At 35.6% G+C, this 18,312-nt stretch overlaps 3 protein-coding genes and 1 non-coding gene across 5 annotated transcripts in view; 3 read left to right on the forward strand and 1 right to left on the reverse strand.

Moving 5' to 3' along the window:
• The window catches only part of LOC140959011 (extra-large guanine nucleotide-binding protein 1-like), a 5,648-nt gene extending 2,763 nt beyond the window's left edge, over positions 1 to 2,885 (reverse strand). Inside the window, exons 1-4 of the mRNA XM_073416692.1 lie at positions 1,194 to 2,885; positions 966 to 1,103; positions 773 to 877; positions 448 to 633 (exon numbers count right to left, since the gene is read on the reverse strand). Of these exons, the coding sequence (XP_073272793.1) occupies positions 448 to 633; positions 773 to 877; positions 966 to 1,103; positions 1,194 to 2,495 (1,731 nt within the window). The 5' untranslated portion in view covers positions 2,496 to 2,885. The remainder of the gene's footprint in view (positions 1 to 447; positions 634 to 772; positions 878 to 965; positions 1,104 to 1,193) is intronic.
• Positions 2,886 to 9,602: 6,717 nt separating this feature from the next.
• On the forward strand, positions 9,603 to 12,369 carry LOC140959743 (BTB/POZ domain-containing protein At5g66560-like). Its single transcript, XM_073417739.1, has 4 exons — positions 9,603 to 10,045; positions 10,127 to 10,196; positions 10,293 to 11,594; positions 11,675 to 12,369. Exons 1-4 carry the CDS (start codon positions 10,008 to 10,010, stop codon positions 12,179 to 12,181), a joined length of 1,917 nt encoding a protein of 638 aa, XP_073273840.1. The 5' UTR covers positions 9,603 to 10,007; the 3' UTR covers positions 12,182 to 12,369.
• Positions 12,370 to 13,760: 1,391 nt separating this feature from the next.
• On the forward strand, positions 13,761 to 17,099 carry LOC140958424 (uncharacterized). 2 transcript variants are annotated; one of them, XM_073415864.1, is made up of 7 exons: positions 13,761 to 13,890; positions 15,055 to 15,116; positions 15,351 to 15,433; positions 15,528 to 15,657; positions 15,779 to 16,072; positions 16,170 to 16,271; positions 16,361 to 17,099. In XM_073415864.1, the coding sequence occupies exons 3-7, from the start codon at positions 15,366 to 15,368 to the stop codon at positions 17,018 to 17,020; spliced, it is 1,254 nt and encodes a 417-aa protein (XP_073271965.1). In that variant the 5' UTR covers positions 13,761 to 13,890; positions 15,055 to 15,116; positions 15,351 to 15,365; the 3' UTR covers positions 17,021 to 17,099. The 2 variants fall into 2 exon arrangements, with proteins under 2 accessions (XP_073271965.1, XP_073271964.1); XM_073415863.1 differs by lacking the exon at positions 13,761 to 13,890 and having other exon boundaries at positions 14,942 to 15,116.
• On the forward strand, positions 14,211 to 14,279 carry LOC140960639 (small nucleolar RNA Z105). The gene has a single exon (XR_012172237.1). It is a non-coding gene; the product is annotated as a small nucleolar RNA Z105 (small nucleolar RNA).
• Positions 17,100 to 18,312: the final 1,213 nt, after the last annotated feature.

Consider the following 18,312-nt stretch of genomic DNA (forward strand, 5'->3'; position numbering starts at 1 on the left):
TATATATCTGCAAACTCGCGAGCTACTCGAGCAAACTCATAAAATACTTGAGTTCGAGCTACTCGAGCAAACTCATAAAATACTTGAGTTCGAGCTACTCGAACTCGAGCTTTGACCGAGCTCCACTTCAACTCGTTTTCACCCTAACTGAGAGAGATCAAAAGTGGACAAGGTTTGAGACATCGTTTACCAATTAGTAATATGATCGGGAAAAAATGTTGCAAAGTACAATAACTACAACAATGATGATATTACTCCACAAGAACAGCACGTGAGGTAGATTCAACAAAATGAAGCACACCCTCTCAATAATTTACACAATCTAAAGTCAATTCATGAGAATTTAAACCCAAAATGAAGCACGCACTCTCAATAATTTAGACAATCTAAAGTCAATTCATGAGAATTTAAAACCCGAAAATATTTGGGAAAAATGTTAAGAATAACCTGTTTAAGTATGGTACTTGTCCCAGATCCATTATATCCAATCAAAAGAAGTTTCTTAACTGCTTCATGCCCACGATGGTCTGGGAATGCTCGACTACTCACAGTCGTTACTTGCTCTCCACTAGGATGGGATGCTTTTGCAGGAACTGGGAGAGAAAGTACAGCACAAAGCAGCTTTGTTCCAGCCTGAACAGTAGCAACAACAAGGAAAAGTAATAAAAAATGACGCCAGATTTTAGAGGCAGGTGGCATAAAAGTTCCTTCTATTTTGGTTATCACATAAGGGATCAAGAAGGAAAAACAAAAGATTTGATAGAAATCGAACCTTGCGCCAGATATAACCTTTGGTGTTTTTTTGTCCCTCCTCTTGGTATGAACCATCTTCATTCACCCAAAAATGTGGATTTCCAGCACATTGAACTCCTGCTAACTACATTATTCCAAACCATGAAAAAAATCAATAAATTATGTCGAGCAAATAGAAATCATATATTTGGTGGATGAACCCAAAAGACAACCTTCAACATCCGCAGCTCCACATTAGTAATCTCCCGACCGTTAATATAGACTTGTGTATCCCCATTGCTAGCATCTGCCTTAATTGAACCCCCAACATTCAGATGAGGGCTAATTATTTGTGAAGGCTTCTTCCCTTCCTGACAAGGTCAGAAGTTCATCAACTTAATGGTGGCTACTAAAAATAAAAAGCAAAAAAAATCTAAAATATAGAATTTAATTGCATTCACCTTTCCCCACAGACCCGATTCTTTGTCGTACCAATATTTTCCTGGTTTCAGCTTCTTAGGTGGATTGGGGCAGCTTTGTAATCCGATCAGCTCCTCGTGATAAAGGGGACGGCCGTTCACAGAAATATACTCTGGGGGTAATTGATTCACATCACACAATTTTTCGGCCTTCATGATTTGCCGAACCTCCAGATCATTAAGCAATCTCTTGAGCATTCTTGAGCACTTTCCCAAATTGCCTCTTTTTGATTCGTAAATGGGGAATCCAATGCAACCCACACACTTTCTACCCTCCGGCATGGAGCCCATTGCCCTAAGAACACAATTACTGCAATACTTTGCATCACAAACGATACATACTTCCTTTTCCGTAAATCTATTTCCTTTTAAGCACCGGTAACACGCTCCTTTCTTCACCTTAATAGCAGGTTCTTTCTTTTCTCTAACCACCTCAGGTCCAGAGTTGCTGAACTCATTAGCATTTCCATCGTCTGGCTCGATCTCACAAAATGTCACTAAATGGTCTTGTCTCAGATCAGAGCAAGATTCATTATTCCCATCTCCAAATTTACGAGAAGACACTCTAGAAGACGGATAATTCACACTCAAGACCGAGTCATTTGATGCCCAATCCAGACGATTATACCCATTCAAATCTAAGCTCTCGTTAAAACCATTAGGCACCCTAACATCATGAAAACTCCCAGAAAACTCAGTTGATTTCTCAAACTTATCTGAAGCACCTAATGCGCCTGAACTTCCAACTACACCCATCAACTCGGAGGAATTATCTCGACTAGCAGATGAATACCCCTGCTCATTCAATTCATTGGCTCCAAAATCAGTATTACGACACTCCAAATCACTAAAATCCCCGGACAAAGCACAATCACCACTATCCCGACAATTGACAAGTTCAGCATCTTCAAATACATTATTAACAGAGATCGGCGACACAGTAGCATCAGACTCTAACCCTAATTCTTTACTGTAAGAGCCCTCACTAACCTGATTGTTCCGCGGCTCAAACGCAATAACTGAAGTCGGGGAAACGGTCAATAACTCAGTGGAGGAGCTCAATCTAAAATCCTTGGATAGTTTCTTGCCAAAATCAGCTGCTGATATAGGTTGAACAATGGGCAACAACAACTTATCTGAGTATGGAAGCGGCGAAACGACGGCAGCCACCGGGATCCTGTCCACATTTATGGGTACCGCCCGCGGCAGCTCACGGGTTATCGGCGGGCCGTCGTATTCCAGTGCAAATGAATACTCCACCCCTTCTCTCACCTCCACAGGCATGTCTTCCTTTCCAATCGACAAAACCCAAATCGAATCTTGACAACTCAAAACCCACCTCGCATATACACAAATACAACGAAAATCACAATCCTATGGTCCCGAGAAAGCAATTTTGCAACCAAAACGCAGAAGAAAGAATATCAAGAGAAGAGTTGGGAAGAAAAAACAATAGGGGGTACATGGGGTGGAAGAAAAAAAGTATTGGGAAAAGGGAGAAAGTGGGCACTGTTTAGGAGTTTGGCATCTTGTGTTGTCTCCTTTATCTATGGGTTTATTGTATTCATTCGCAAGTTTTTCAAATTTTTGGCAAAAGAGAACCCCAAAACCTGTGTGCCATCGATGACGTTAGGGTTGGGGAGGTGACATCGGCTAGTTGCCATGTGAGGGGTCAATTGACTACTTCACTTAAGCAGGATAATACTTTTTTATATTTGATTGATGTTAGGATCGTAGGCCAATTTCGTCTCGCCGACAATTTCGTCTCGCCGACAATTTCGTCTGGCTAACGCCTAAGCAGGATAATACGAAATACATGATATGAGCTTTAACTCGAACTATTTTCCTTTATTTTTTTTGTTAAGATTGTATTAAATAAAATTATATCACTAAATATAATAGAAATATAATCATATGATAGGTCCAACATGTTATAATTCAGATCCGAGATCGAATATCGATCTAAATTTTAACCGGTTGAAATAGATACGAGTCATTCCAAATTTTTACAAGTGAAGACATGAGACATAGTGAACCCAACTCATATCAACACATTTTCATACCTAGCATGAACATATACAATATTGTAAAAAAATAAAAATAAATAACTAAAACCCCTTGCTAACTCGTGCAATCAACGACAAATTCTTTAGCAAGCTAGCTTTGTAAGCAAGCCCGATTCTCCGGGCTTTCTCCCTTCTCGACCAGACGAAGGAGATATGAATTACATTCAGGCGGGTAAGGGTTTGATCGTGTTTTTTCTCGGATCGTAGGCGAAAATTGGGGAGTTCGTCATTTAGTGACTTGTTGTTTATAGAAAAGAAAACGTAATCCCAACTAGTGGCAGATCTGGATATAATCTCGCTCATAGAAGAAGAGTACGTGTGCTACGACTTAAGCAATTGGTTGGATCAGCGCTTTAAATTATCTTACAAAATGTTTCATTTAAACAGAGACTACTAAAACCTCTTCCATGCTTGTATATAATCGAGGCGTCACGATGACGTACTCCAGCATAGTTTTTTATATGTTATAATAATCGAACAAATATTTAAAGCTTTATTTATTGTCTTTCAATATTGGTCCGTACAGACTTGGAAATTTAGTCTATATATTTGACCAATAATAAAAGAAAGCTGAAGTAGAAAAGTATTATCGATCAACCAAGTGGCACTTGAAATTGATGGAAATAGTCTAATAAAAAAAGTTAGAGCAAATGAAGACTTTAGAGACGAAAAGACCAAAGTGAACTATATAATTTATTAATCAAACATTCATTGAAGTCTTTGGTCCATTATCTCTCGAGAGGTCTCCACGGAAGAATATCATTTACTTTGAAATAAATTGGGTGAAATCTAATGCGTGATAACTACTAACGACTATTCGATGTCGTAAAATTGATATGTAAGGCTATTATGCAGTCTTTATGGTTGTTTATTATGCAAACGAATGAAAAATACAGAAAGAATACCTAGATTTTAATGTAGTTTGGTCAACATTCCTGCATCTACGATATCACACCCAGATATCAAGCAAATGTACCGAGAAAAATGTTATGATCATATAAAGACTTAACTAAACTTAAAAACATTTCATCTTTTCTAATGAAGTTTTTATGACGAACATACTTCCTTTGACGATTGTTGTGTGTTTTCCGCTCGCAAACACACGGTATCAAGTTATATTACATGATGAATAGAGTATCATTCTCACGAAGAGTGCGTATTCAACAAGATATCAAGTATCATAATTAAAATAATCTAGACTTTATTTAGAAATTAAATAGTGATTTTTTATTAATTAACTAAAGCAAATAAAAGTCATGCAACGTAATCGATAACAATTCGATGAAATGAAAGATTTATAGATTCGATTTCACTTTGTTTTTCACTGTGTATAGTTACTATTGATGTTATATTCATGAGTTCAACTCGTTTAATACCCAAAAATACTTAATTATTCATATTTTCTTTTCTCGGATAACAAATAGAATTTACTATCTAATATTGATTTCAATATTATTCCAATATTATCTTTCAAATATGATCCATGTTTTACTTTGATGATTTTTATCTTCTTCGCAACCTAATCTGATACAACACTAATTAGGATCGTTTTGTTATATAAATAGATATGTTGGACCGTAAAAAAATCTATATATGCCAACTCAAAAAATTAATATTAGAAATTTTCTCATATGGACACGAATACAAGATTAAAAAAAAAAATTTACCCTCAAATTAAACACATTTCATATTTATTTATAATATTTTCGTATAAAAATTCCCATGATTGAAATGCACCAATTATCAACTATAATGTGAATTAAACATCAAGTCATTGGCCTCAAAATATAGCTATATAAGCATCAAATCATATATACAAACAAGTTGCAACATTAATTTGTAAATTCAGCCTTTTTATGTATGCACCCATCACTTATAAAAAAAACCATCTATATTATTATTATTCCCAGAAAACATACAACAAACAAACAAAAGAGCATAGGCCCTTCTGAGTTCTTGGGGCTGTAGCCAACAAGAAAAAGAAGAATCTCGATGCACAACGTTATCTTCACTACAGGGTTTTGTTTGACAATCTTTTTATATCGGAAAGATGAGTCGCTTCGATTTATATTTATAGTAAAAAATAATATCATTAACATAAAAAATAATATTTTTTAACGGACCGAGTCGAAGATTCGTCTAACAAAATTGACTATGCATGAGACAATTTCTTAAAAATACTTGTGTAAATAAATAATAGCCATATAAACTAAGTTTTCAGATGTTTACGGTTTTAATGACACTATATATATATATAAACAAAATGTGTGAGTGGATAACAACGTTTTTAGCAGCAAATCATCCATTAGTAGCCTCGAAAACTATTTAGTTAAGAACCATGTGTATGATAGTAGATTGCAACAAGTGTGGGAAGTATTCATGGATAGGATGTGGAAAACATTTGGCCTCGTTGTATGCTAACATTGAGAAAGGGAAGCATTGCCTGTGCAAATCTTGGCCGAAAGTCGTTATTCCCCCCGATACTCAAAATCAGAATCAGCCTTCCGGTGCATCGGCACTGGACAACGCCACCAGTACGTGTCGATTTTCTTGAAAATTCATGTCTTTACATATTTAAATAATAAGTTATTTGTAAGTTCTGATCAGTAAAAAAACAAGTCTTAATATAACAACTTAACTTCTTTTACTCTTTCAGTCATTTCTCACCGAATGTACTCGTATAAAACGAGATATGTCAGCAGTGTTCGATGTCATTTAAGTTATAATCGATGATATGTGATCAATATCCTATATTGATATAGCCCGTGGACAAATCTTACAAAGGAGACTGAATTATTCTAATAAAACTTAATTTTGGCTAGTTTATAGATAGACATTTAATTTAAACCAAAACTTGTATAACCAACTTTGTCATTTTCCCAAACTTTAAGCAAGTTCCTTAAGTCGACTACCGGGGTCGAAGAAATGAGAGATTAATAATGGTTAAAGAAATAACTATTTTCCCCCTTTTGTTTTGTTTTGCAGGTACTGCAACAACTTCTTGATGACGTTACGAAAGATAAAAATAATAATAAATAGCATGAATATTGTTTCTTGATTCCAACGAATTCGTATTGCTGGAATTTGCTTTGTTTTGTTTATCGAAATGTTTCAATACCTAAGTTTTAATTTTTGATTTAGTTAGGTGGAATCTATATATTTTTATGAACCTTATCTATCGAAATCAATTTTAGATTATTAGGTACTATCATTATATCTACCCACAAAAAATTACACAAGCCGGATAAATTAAATGCACATTAATTTCCACATTTAAATATCCATACATGCATCAACATTTAATGTGCTGGAATTATTTATTTGAATTTTAAGAACGACTATATATGATAACCCCTACTCCTCATATATATATATATATATACACTGTTTTGATATGCTGCACACCTACCGTGCACACCTATGTGAGCACCGATATATAGTAGGTCTCTTGTGAGACGGTCTCACGAATCTTTATCTGTGAGATGAGTCAATCCTACCGATATTCACAATAAAAAGTAATAGTCTTAGCATAAAAAATAATATTTTTAATGGATGACCCAAATAAGAGATTAATTTGTCTCACAAAATACGACTCGTGAGACCGTTTCACACAGATTTTTGAATATATATTTCTTGTTATCACTTATATCATTAACATATATATCAATTTTCATAAAAATATGAGGAATCACATAATCTAATGATATTAAAATATTTGGAGATATACTCTTAGTATAATGTAAACTAAGCAAATTAATGGGGTAAATTGTTATCTAACACTAATCAACCATTATTTTTTCAAAATGACATCACTGGAGGAAATTATTATTTTTTTTAAAAAATAGTGAATTAGGTCTATTGTCCTAAATACCCGCAATTATTTGTACGCACCAGAAAGATTTCGATTCTATAAGAACTAATATTGTATATAGATAATTTATGATCCAATGATTGTCCGAGGTTTTAGTGTATTTAATACAGAATATTATAAAATATACATACATATACACAATGTGAGAACGCTATATATAATATAACTGAGAAAAAACATATTCTCGAGTGCATTAAATACAAATATCCACGTCTCACTTTGGTATTATTAGTAATTTGATTATGTCATGAATATTTAACATTTCCTGAGAGGAATCTAATAGATGTTCACTTGGAGGAGTAGTGAGGAATCACGAGGGACAACCAATAGTAGTATTTGGACGAAGATTGACATGCCTCAGTTGGTTACATGCGCCGAGCTTCTCGTTATTTTCAGGAGTTTAAAACAGGCTCAACTGCATAACTTAGAGATTCATCATGTTGTCTCAAATTCTCTCCTTGCCGTGGAAGTAGTCACAAGATCGGAAGAAAACCTCGGCTATTCAGGATCCATTGTTACAGACATCAAACTTCTATTGAATTCTTGGAATAGCACTTCACTTTTTCATGTTCGTCGATCGGCAAATGTGGTTGTCCATTCGATAGCAGCTTTTGTTATTTTTTCCAATTCTCAATTTGTTTGGGAGTTAGGCGATTTTCCTTAATGGTTGATCATCTTGTAACTAAGAACATAGTGGTGACTAAAGATACATTCTAAGATACATACCATTATATATATATAAATTAATAATATTTTAAATTTTGAAATTTAGCTCACAATTAACCCTACGACTTGATATTTTATGTAAATAATTAATTCATTCGGCAAACTATGAATTTTCTCATTTTCAATAAAAGTAATTAAATATATTTACCAAAATAACTACATTCCTCCCATTTTCTTTAAAAAATTATGAACATATGTATCTACCAAAATAATTTTAAAAAACTTCAAACAATTTAAGAGATAAAAATAAAACTGAATAATTACAATCCACAAATATATAACATCCTAAAACAATCAAGGCTGCCCTCTTGTCTCTTAGTAGAACCGCACCTGATTAGTTGATTACATAATTTTGTTTAATTTGACACACGACTCAAATTCTATAAATAATTATAGTTATAAATCATTATATTATACATATATAATGAGTTATCATCTTTGTATCACATATCTTGAATCATCCCATTCGAACCAAACATTTCCTTAAGAATCATGTTTAAAGATACTTAGGTTTATTATAGAAAATTTACGAGAAAGTTGTACATGTTCCCTAAGTCCGACAAAATAAACTATTTGCCTTAAATAGGTCGAATTGGTATTTGCCAATTGCCATATGGATGCCATTGCCTGTCGGGCCTATAAAATTGAAATATTTGTCCATTAATTCTTAAATTATTACTATTCAACACGAGATCTTACCATTAAAAGAAAAGAAAAGAAAAGAAAAGAAAAGAGAAACTAAACAGGACATTAATTATTATGCATTAAATATGATGGTTCCCACGTTAGTGAAATTCAAATTTTAAAAAAAAATTCCCAATCAAGACATTACTTATTTATTATTTTAAGTATATAAATCAATAGTATACTGATAGCTATTAAGGACGAAGTGAACACTATTTTGCAAAGAGATAAAGAATCCTTTAATTATAGAAAATAAATAAAATAAAATGATAAAGGCTAAATAATTAATTTTATGTTTTTCTTCCTTCCAGAACGGATTCCCTCGTGATTAATTTTCCAATGAATAACTTCAGAAAATATTTCTGAATTCGTATCCTACTTCCTTTACAAGATTGATTCATGAAAAAAGATTTATTATCCAGTTTGAATCAATATGAAAAATTAATATCACAAAATGGATGATTAGTATCTAAAACTTGAGACCATTAAAGTATGATTATGGGATTTTAAATTAATTGTGGTCCATGCAGTCGTAACAACTCTTGACAACAGAGAACAAAGGGATAATTTTTTAAAAAAATAAGCTTCTTTGTCTTTTTATTCTGAATTTCTTTAAATGTGGCATTACCACAATGTTAAATGTTGTTTTGATTTTATTGTCTTTTAGATAATCGGTTTTAATACACTTGTCATCCCACATTAACAGAAGCTTTTTCTTTTAAAATCAGGGCATGAAATTTTCCGTCTGCTCATATATTATTCACCATTACAGAAACATGTCTTTTTGAAACGAGGTTGATGTATTAATTTTATAATGAAAAATGATATTTTTGACATAAACATAATTTTTTTTCATACATAGATGAGACTGTAATTTTTGTAAATTCCAAAGAAATGTAAATCAGAAATGGAAGAAGTACAAACTTTGTCACGATTCTTAAGATCCACACACATTGTCTCAATCAATTCCCTCCTATTTTAAAGATTTTGTAACATTTTGAACTGTAAATTGGTTCTATTTTAAGTATTTTCTTGAAACACAGAAATTTAAGTGTCTCTCTCTTTTTTCGTCTATCATGAATTGAACACAAATCTACCTCTCGTTCTTCCTCCCCACACACTCGACAATCGACATAGAAAGAGGAGAGAAAAAGAAAGAGAAGATTCTGATCTGACCCAGTAAACAAAATCAATCGAAATCCCAATCTCACTAACCCTAATTACTTTTCTCAATTTCTAATCAAAACCCAATAATTATTGGTGTTGTTTCAATCAATCTCTCCCTACCTACTCCTCCTTTTTACACATCGTGCTTGAATTCCACAACCCTCATCATTTCATTAGACTCAAAACTCAAAAAAGTGAAGCAAATTTAGTCAAATACCTTTTCAGTTCCCAGCTCCCATGTTTCTGTCTTGAAGCCACCGTCAAGATTTTCTTCGAACAAAAATGGCGACTAAGCAACCCGGTTCCAAAGGCCAAGCATGGTGAGCCCAAAATCTCTTCCTTGAACTATTTTGTTCAGATTTTTTCCTTCATGGGTGACTTTTGTTTTGCATTTGTTTCAGGTTCTGCACAACAGGATTGCCCAGCGATGTTGCGATTGAAGTTGACGGGATGACTTTTCATCTTCACAAAGTGAGCTCTGAAGAACCCTAAAACCGAAATTCTTCGTTTTTTGTGCTGTTTCTGTTTCTAAATCTGCAATTATTTGTACTCTCGTTTGTTGTTTAGTTTCCTCTGATGGGGAAAAGCAGAAAGCTACACGAGATGATAACAGAACAAGAGACGAACCAAAGAACAAACAGATTCGCTACGATCCAAACAGTCTCTGAACAGAACCAGAGCAATGAAAATGACGAAGGAGAAGAAGAAATCCAAGAGGAGGACAACGAGGGTCAGTTTCATTTCGTGCTCCCTGACTTCCCGGGCGGCTGCGAGGCGTTTGAACCTGCCGCGAAATTCTGTTACGGCGTGAAAGTGGATCTCTCCGCCAACAACGTCGCTGCGCTCCGGTGTGCCGGAGAGTACTTGGAGATGACGGAAGAATACTCTGAAGACAATCTCATCTCTAAGACCGAGAGGTTTCTTGCTCAGTCTACACTCAAAAATATCAAACATTCGATAAAAACTTTGACCTCTTGTGAAAGACTGTTGCCCATGGCGGAAAATCTGGGAATTGTTCAGAGATGTATTGAAGCCATTGCTACTAAAGCAGCCGCCGCAGATCCCTCGCTGTTCGGTTGGCCGATGAACGGCGGAGCTGTGGATAGTAAACCTGAAGCTGACGCTAGGAGGAAATATGGCGACGTGACGCGAGGAGCTGCGATAGCGGATTCGTGGTTGGATGATCTTGGATATTTGAGTGTGCATATTTTCAAACGTTTGATTTTCGCCATGAAAGCTTTGAATCTGAGCGGAGATATTGTAGAGAGCTGTTTGATGAATTATGCGAAGAAATTCATTCCGGGAATTTCTCGCACAACAACACGGAAACCATCGGCTTCTTCCAATCTTCCATCAGAGAATGAGCGGAGGGAGCTTCTGGAGACGATTATTTCCAATCTCCCGATAGAGAAAACATCACGTTCAACTTCGAACACTACGAGATTCTTGTTCGGATTGTTAAGAACGTCGTACATTTTGAACGCCTCTGAGGTTTCAAGGCGATCATTGGAGAAAAAAATTGGATCGCAATTGGAGCAAGCCACTTTGGACGATCTGCTGATTCCGAGCTATTCCTATTTGAACGAGACATTGTACGACGTTGATTGCGTGGAGAGAATTCTGGTTTGTTTTCTACAAAGATTTGAAGAGAGATCGGTCACTAGAACTCAAGCCGATGAGGAAGAAGGCAATAGCCCTGTATCTACTGCGTTGATAACGGTTGGGAAATTAATCGACGGTTACCTGTCGGAAATCGCATCCGACGCTAATTTGAAGCCGGAAAAATTCTATGAATTCGCCATTACTTTGCCCGATCGTGCTAGAGTCTTCGACGATGGCCTTTATCGAGCTGTTGATGTTTATCTCAAGGTGAATTACCAGTTCAATCTGGATTACCTTATCTGCATTTGTAAAATTCAAACAATCTCTCACTCTTTTCCTCGCCACAGGCGCATCCATGGATCTCGGAGACGGATAGAGAGAGAATATGCGGAGTTTTGGATTGCCAGAAGCTGACATTAGAGGCGTGCACTCACGCCGCACAAAATGAACGGCTGCCGCTCAGAGCGGTGGTGCAGGTGCTGTTCTTCGAACAACTTCAGCTCCGCCACGCGATCTCCGGCACCATTCTCGGCGGCAGAGGGACGGAGAATGAGGATGAGGAGATGGTCGAGAGGTCACGTGCGGAGGAGGGGAACGGCACGTGGAGGACAGCAGTGAGGGATAATCAGATGCTGCGCGGGGATATGGATAGCATGAGGGCGCGGGTGCAGGATCTTGAACGTGAATGCTCCATGATGAAGACGACGATTGAGAAAATGGACAATTCGGGCCCACGTGGACACGGGGAGAACGGTAGTTGGTGGTCAAAGTTGGGTTGCAAATTTAAGAGTCAGGTGTGTGATTCACATGAACCGACAGGTGCGGAAGGCGGGAAGCGCCGCCGTGAACTTTGATGACCCGCTGTTGAATTCTCTCGGTCAATCTTTTCTTTCTAGTTTATATTTATTTTGTGTTATTTGCAATTCAATATGTGTCAAATTTATTCACAAATGAAATGTAAATAACAAGAAACGGAATGTAAATATCAACTCTCTGAATTTGTAAGTTTTGATCTTATGTGAATAATGAATCTGTGCATGAATTCAGAGTGAGGTATATGTAAAGAAAAAAGCTAAAGCGAGAGAGGCTTTAATTTATACTCCTTAAAAGGAGGATTCATTTCTTGATCCGTATGCATGGGTATGGGTTTTTAATATGCTGTATGGGATGCCTATGTATGGTATGGTTTGATCTAACATAAGTTACTAGATCCTCCAAAAAAAAAAAAAAATGCACCTCTCATAAAACACGAGGGATCTGTACTTTAGATTAAGGGAGAGAATTCATCCAATGAAAGATGACAAAATCGTGCTAAATAAGGCGTGTGTTACCTTGATATCATTCACCGAGTGGTTGATTTGCCCTAGTAAATATATTATTTTGGTAGAAGAATATATCTCGTTATATAAATTGGTCCCTACTCGATGCAATGTGACCAATTACACGAAATTCATGCCTGAGCCTTATTTTTTTCCTAATAAATCAGCCCAAATCACGTGAAAACAGAATGGTGCATGAAACAGCGGGGTATGGACTTGAGTATCTAAAAAAATCATAGACCATGCCACAAAGTAGGATTGTCGTGGCTTTTGGAAATTCTTTCATCATTTGCTGCAATTTCAGCTTTTTATTAATTCCACCCCCATCTCACAACTAGTTTGTACCCTTTTTGGGTGCTTGTGCTAGTTTTTGTTTACTTCACGGGCTGTTTCCTTTTGTCGTTTGATCCATCTCGGTGAATTGGTTGATGGAATTTGATTCTTGATTTCTTTGTGCTATTGCTTTAAATTTCAGCCGACTTTTGGTCCACAGGGGCTTTTGCATCCTTGGCATATTTGATAGTTCTGAAGAGTGTTTCTTAACTGAGATAGAAGAGAGCTTAGCCAAGATAAACTGGAGAGTTTAAAGAAAAACATGAACCATGTTTTGTTGTTTAATTCATTGAAGAGGCAATTGCTCATATATAAGAGAAATAAGCATGTCAAAAAGTTGGTCAATGAATGCTGTCTTTACGTATAGCTAAATATGTGTAAAGCTATTTAGTGCTCGACTAACCGATAGACAAATATGTGTGTAATTTGTACTAGACTTTGTATAATGAATTCCTTTTCTGTCGAAAGATTATTTTTAAGTCAAAGAGTTTACTACATGTGGCTGAGGGACAAGATGTAAGAATTTACAATATGACAAACAACAATTTTATTTAGTAGCTTTTGTTGCTTGCTACATACTTTTATAAAAATTTTAAAACATAATTTTAAAATATTATTTTTGAATATAAATGAACTCCAATTACCCCAAGTCCAAATCCAAATAGTTAAATTGGGTCAAGATCTCACTTATTTTATCTTAAATAGAAAATGGCGGTTGACTTGGAGCCCAAAGAGTCCAGCCCAAATACAACCGAAGGCAGTCGTCAATTCCGGCGTCGAGGCAATAACCCTAAACCAAAAACTCTATATTAAAAATTCGCGAATTAAGCCATTAAAGTACTGCTGCTTGGATCCCGCCGCGGCCCCAACTTGATCGCTCCATACTCAAGCATTACCTTTGGGGATTTGAGGTAAAAAAAATTCACCAGTCAATTCCATATTCTCAATCGTTACTTCATTAGTATCAGTTTTTGATGATATTTCCTCCGTCGACCCATACTCTCTCTTTTTTATTTTTATCTTACGGTTTTTTTTTTCTGGACGAAATAACAAGAATTTTTTCGCGATGCATCTTGGTGACCAAGATTGCTTGCACGAGTCCGGTTGAATTCCAATTTTTTCACATATAAAAAAAATCGTGCGACAAATCGCAGCGTTTTACTTCTTGGTTTCTTAAATTTATTATTTTTTTGGTTTCATTTGAACATTCCTCTTAGCTATTATTTTTTTAGGGGAATGATGATGATAATATTTTGTTCTGAATTTCGGTTGATTGAGTTTTACCTCCTACTCATACTGAATGCCAATGTTTAGATATTAGAACCTTAAAAGTCCCAAATGAAAAATATGCCCAATTTGATGGGAAATTAAATTTGCACTTTTTGTACTATTACTCTCATGGAACTGTGTTTTTTGAGTTGATTGGTATTTAAGGGATGACTCCATTATTAGCAATAATGGATTGAGTACTTGCTTGTGAAACTATATTTAGAAAAATGGCAAAAAGTTTCTTGAATTTAAAGCTGTGGGGAAGCTCAAGTATTTATTTATTTATTTATTTATTTATTTATTTATTTATTTATTTATATAGATAGATTTTCAAGAGAAGAAATGTGGCAATGATGAGAAACTCAAGCCTCTTTTCTTTCAAGAGAGATGAAGTAAGCTCTCAATCATTCATTTGAGAGGAAACCATGATTTTGTTTTCCAAGCACTTTTGAGCCACTATCTCTCTGTCTATGTATTTTTTGTTTCTTAAAAAATTTCATTCATATGTTGATTAATAACGTACCAATAGATTATTTAATTTGTACAAGTAAATTGGTATTCTTCAGAACGCAATAAATAAGAAGGCACATATATTGTCAAGTTGGATGCTTTATCTCACTAAAAAAAATAGGTTTTAACGACGGTTTTTGACTCGGTCTATTTTTCTTCGTACCACTTCCCAGTTGTGTTAAATTTTTCTCTCTTAGGCGATTTTAGTTTCGATTTGAGGTAAATTTTTTAGCTTCAATTCTTGGTAAATTTCTTAGTGTTGTTAAGATCATGAATTTTGTTAGCTTGTAGTGCAGGTCGTTTTCCAGCTGATTTTTTTGCGCGTGCACAGTGCTCCGGCATATTATACGGTCACATTGTAAGTTTGTTGTAGATTTATACATAGTTTAATTTGTTTTTATTGCATGTTATTTAGAAATTAAATAATATATATTACATGTTTGTTATTAAAATATTATATAATTTAAATGTTTAATTAATTGTCAACAATAAAATTATTAAAGTTGGTTGAGTTTATTTATGATTGAATAGTAATTTGGATAAAATATATTTTATTTTGTGCACATAATTACTGAATCGATTGCATACATAGATTCTATACGTATATATGGCAGAGCAACAACACGGATCACCTCCGGAGGATGGTCGTACTCCGATATGGGTCGCAGATGGCATGTAAGTTATTAAAAAAAATTTTATTTAGTCTCATTTTTTGGTAAAAAAAAATTTATATAATTTCCGTCGCTAATTTTAAAAATTTCGATAACAGATTTCAGCCGGATCACAATAAGGTTATCCGGTTCATTACTGCTCTGTTTTCATTACAGACATGCGACGAAGGCTATTCATGGAAACATGTTACTGAAGACCAGCGACAGTGGTATTGGGACGAGTTCATTGTAAGTTTTGGTATATAGATTTTTATTGTAATTGCTTAACATTCTGATTTACGATTTTAAAATTAATTTTACGTCATAGTAACAATAAATCTCATTAATGTTGTCTTGCATTATTGATCAGAAAAAATATAGATGGCCAGATCATCTCAACGATACTATCGGACAGCTATGGTACAAGAACATAGCTACACAGTATCGTCGCACTATTCACTTGTGGAGGAAAGCTGATCGTCATCCGCTAACAGTCAGTGACGATCGCTGGGCTTCATGGATGTTGGCATGGAGTGACGAGAGGTGGCTGGCTAGGGCAGCCAAAAACAAGGATAACAGGAATAGCGAGCCAGCAGGACCTGGGACTGGGACTACAAAGCACATTGCTGGCTCGAAGACTTACAGCGGACATTGCCAGAAATTGGTAAGTATTTTAATATTTCATTATTAAACGTTGTGGTTATTATTAAAATATATGATTTTAGCGTCTCTAATTACATACAACCGAATTAAAAATGCAGCGAGAACAACATCATAGAGATCCGACGTCGTGGGAGTTATATGTTCACACACATCGACACAACGACGGATCGTTTGTCGACGAGCGTTCACGACTTGTTGATGTAAGTATTATGTTTAATTATAATTATATCATTTTAAAATGTGTTGAAAAATATTGTTTCTACATAGTAGCTTTATTTTTTTTAAACAGCAAGCCATGCAAGCTTACATGAACAAGTCTTTGACACCTCTCGACGATGAGACGATTCCTAGTCCGCCTACTTCGGATGAGGTGAACAGCATGTTCAGCACGGTCGTCGGTGGACCGAAAAAAGGACGAATGTATGGCTGTGGTTCCATGGCCTCCACGATCTATCCGGATGAGATGGCTCGACGTCCACGTGGAGGTTCGAGCAGTTCCAGCAGAGGGTCGCAGGATACAGAGAGGATGCGAGCAGAGTGGGAGGCACAAAAAAGCATTAATGAGAATCTCCGTATCGATCTGCAAGCGACGCAGACCACTTTGGAGGCGACGCAGCAGGAGAATGCGTCGTTGAAGGATAGGATGACGAGTCTGGAGGACGAGGTCCGTCGACTCATCGCTGGATTACCGCAGCCACAGCCACAACCACAACCACATGCATCCCGACGATTTCTGTATGGTCGAGGCTCATCTAGCAGAGGACGCGCTTTACCAGGGTCATCACATTTTGATGTCCCATACGCAGCTGGATCATCAGATCATCGACGTTCGGGCAAGGTCCTGAGGTACTCGCCTGAGTACATTCCATCATCACAAGACATTGATCAGGACGACGGTGATGGCGATTGCGACGATGCACATGACGATGATGAAACTCAGTCTCCTTAGTTTTTTATTTTATTTATGTCTGTATTTATTGAGACTTATGAACGATTTGTTTTTTCAGTTTTATGACATTATTTAATTTTGTTATCGCTTATTTTATCGCGACGGAAAAAACTGTCGCTAATTAAATTTTTTTTTTTTTAGTGTCTTGTGGTTGGTGGAATTACGCTTATTAATTAATGATCCCCTCCCTCTATTCTTTTGTTTGCAACTTTGTATGGCGTTTGTTGCTTTTGGCTTGCTTAATCTATTTTGATTATGGTTTTTAATTAAATTTTATAAAAGATAAAATAATTATACGGATGTACTTTTGTCTATGTTTGAATTGTGTTCTTAACTTGGTATATTCATGTTGAAACGTTGGTTTCAAATATGATTTTTGTAATGTACGTGTTTGTTATGTCCGGAAATATATCAATTGTTTATTTCAGATTTATTTATTGCCTAATTTATTTTATATATATACAAATTTATATATAAGTAATTTTTTAATATTTTTTTAAAAAGTAATCATTTTTATACTGTGTTGGTAGCGCTGAATATTTGTATACAAATATATACTTTTAATATTTGAACACATACTTAATATATACATTTTACACTATTTTAATTCATAGTTAAATTTTTTAATGATTTAGTGATTGTTAATTTTTTTGGTATAACCATAGAATATAAATGTTGTGTATGAGTTTCATAATTTATTGAATATTCTACTTCATACTTTTACTTATATAGGAAACATAGACACGATTGGGGATACTAACAGAAATTGGACCTATCGCCGGTTAGAGAATGAGTTTATAATAAATGAGTTCCTTAGGGGGTGTCGAGTCATTTGTAGAGCTTGTGAAATTGCATCCACAATGTATGTCCGAAGGACAGGAGGCAGGCTGCCAGCACTCGGACTGATGTACGGATTAGGGAAAACAAACATCTGGTATAAATGCAGATGCCATTACACCGTGTCCACGGTGGGTTGCCAATACTGGGACATCATCCTCTGCTTGCAAAGAGGAGTCACGAGCTGCAAGAAAAGAGGCATGTGTTGCTAGGGAGGAGGCTCGAGCTGCCAGAATCTTGTGCACTGGTCTTCGAGCACGGATATCATAGTTGTAGGATCATGTTCACATGCTAGTATCTAGATTGCCGCATAGATACTCCAATGTTCCACTGTACATGCCGGAGGACGACGGCGATACTCAGTCTCCCGAGAACATTTTTCAACGACTACAAAAAGTCGATACCAAAATTTTTGTGGTATACATTTAACATATAGATAACTGATATCTCAGAAA

The sequence above is a fragment of the Primulina huaijiensis genome, chromosome 15 (assembly GCF_012295235.1).
Source record: "Primulina huaijiensis isolate GDHJ02 chromosome 15, ASM1229523v2, whole genome shotgun sequence".
In the NCBI taxonomy this organism is placed as follows: domain Eukaryota; kingdom Viridiplantae; phylum Streptophyta; class Magnoliopsida; order Lamiales; family Gesneriaceae; genus Primulina; species Primulina huaijiensis.

Coding starts and splice junctions, on each gene's coding strand:
- LOC140958424 (XM_073415864.1), top strand. CDS start 15,366: ATGGCAGAGCAACAACACGGATCACCTCCGGAGGATGGTCGTACTCCG. Junction 15,658..15,778: donor GGTATTGGGACGAGTTCATT/GTAAGTTTTGGT, acceptor ATTATTGATCAG/AAAAAATATAGATGGCCAGA. Junction 16,073..16,169: donor GCGGACATTGCCAGAAATTG/GTAAGTATTTTA, acceptor TTAAAAATGCAG/CGAGAACAACATCATAGAGA.
- LOC140959743 (XM_073417739.1), top strand. CDS start 10,008: ATGGCGACTAAGCAACCCGGTTCCAAAGGCCAAGCATG. Junction 10,046..10,126: donor GGTTCCAAAGGCCAAGCATG/GTGAGCCCAAAA, acceptor CATTTGTTTCAG/GTTCTGCACAACAGGATTGC. Junction 11,595..11,674: donor CTGTTGATGTTTATCTCAAG/GTGAATTACCAG, acceptor TCCTCGCCACAG/GCGCATCCATGGATCTCGGA.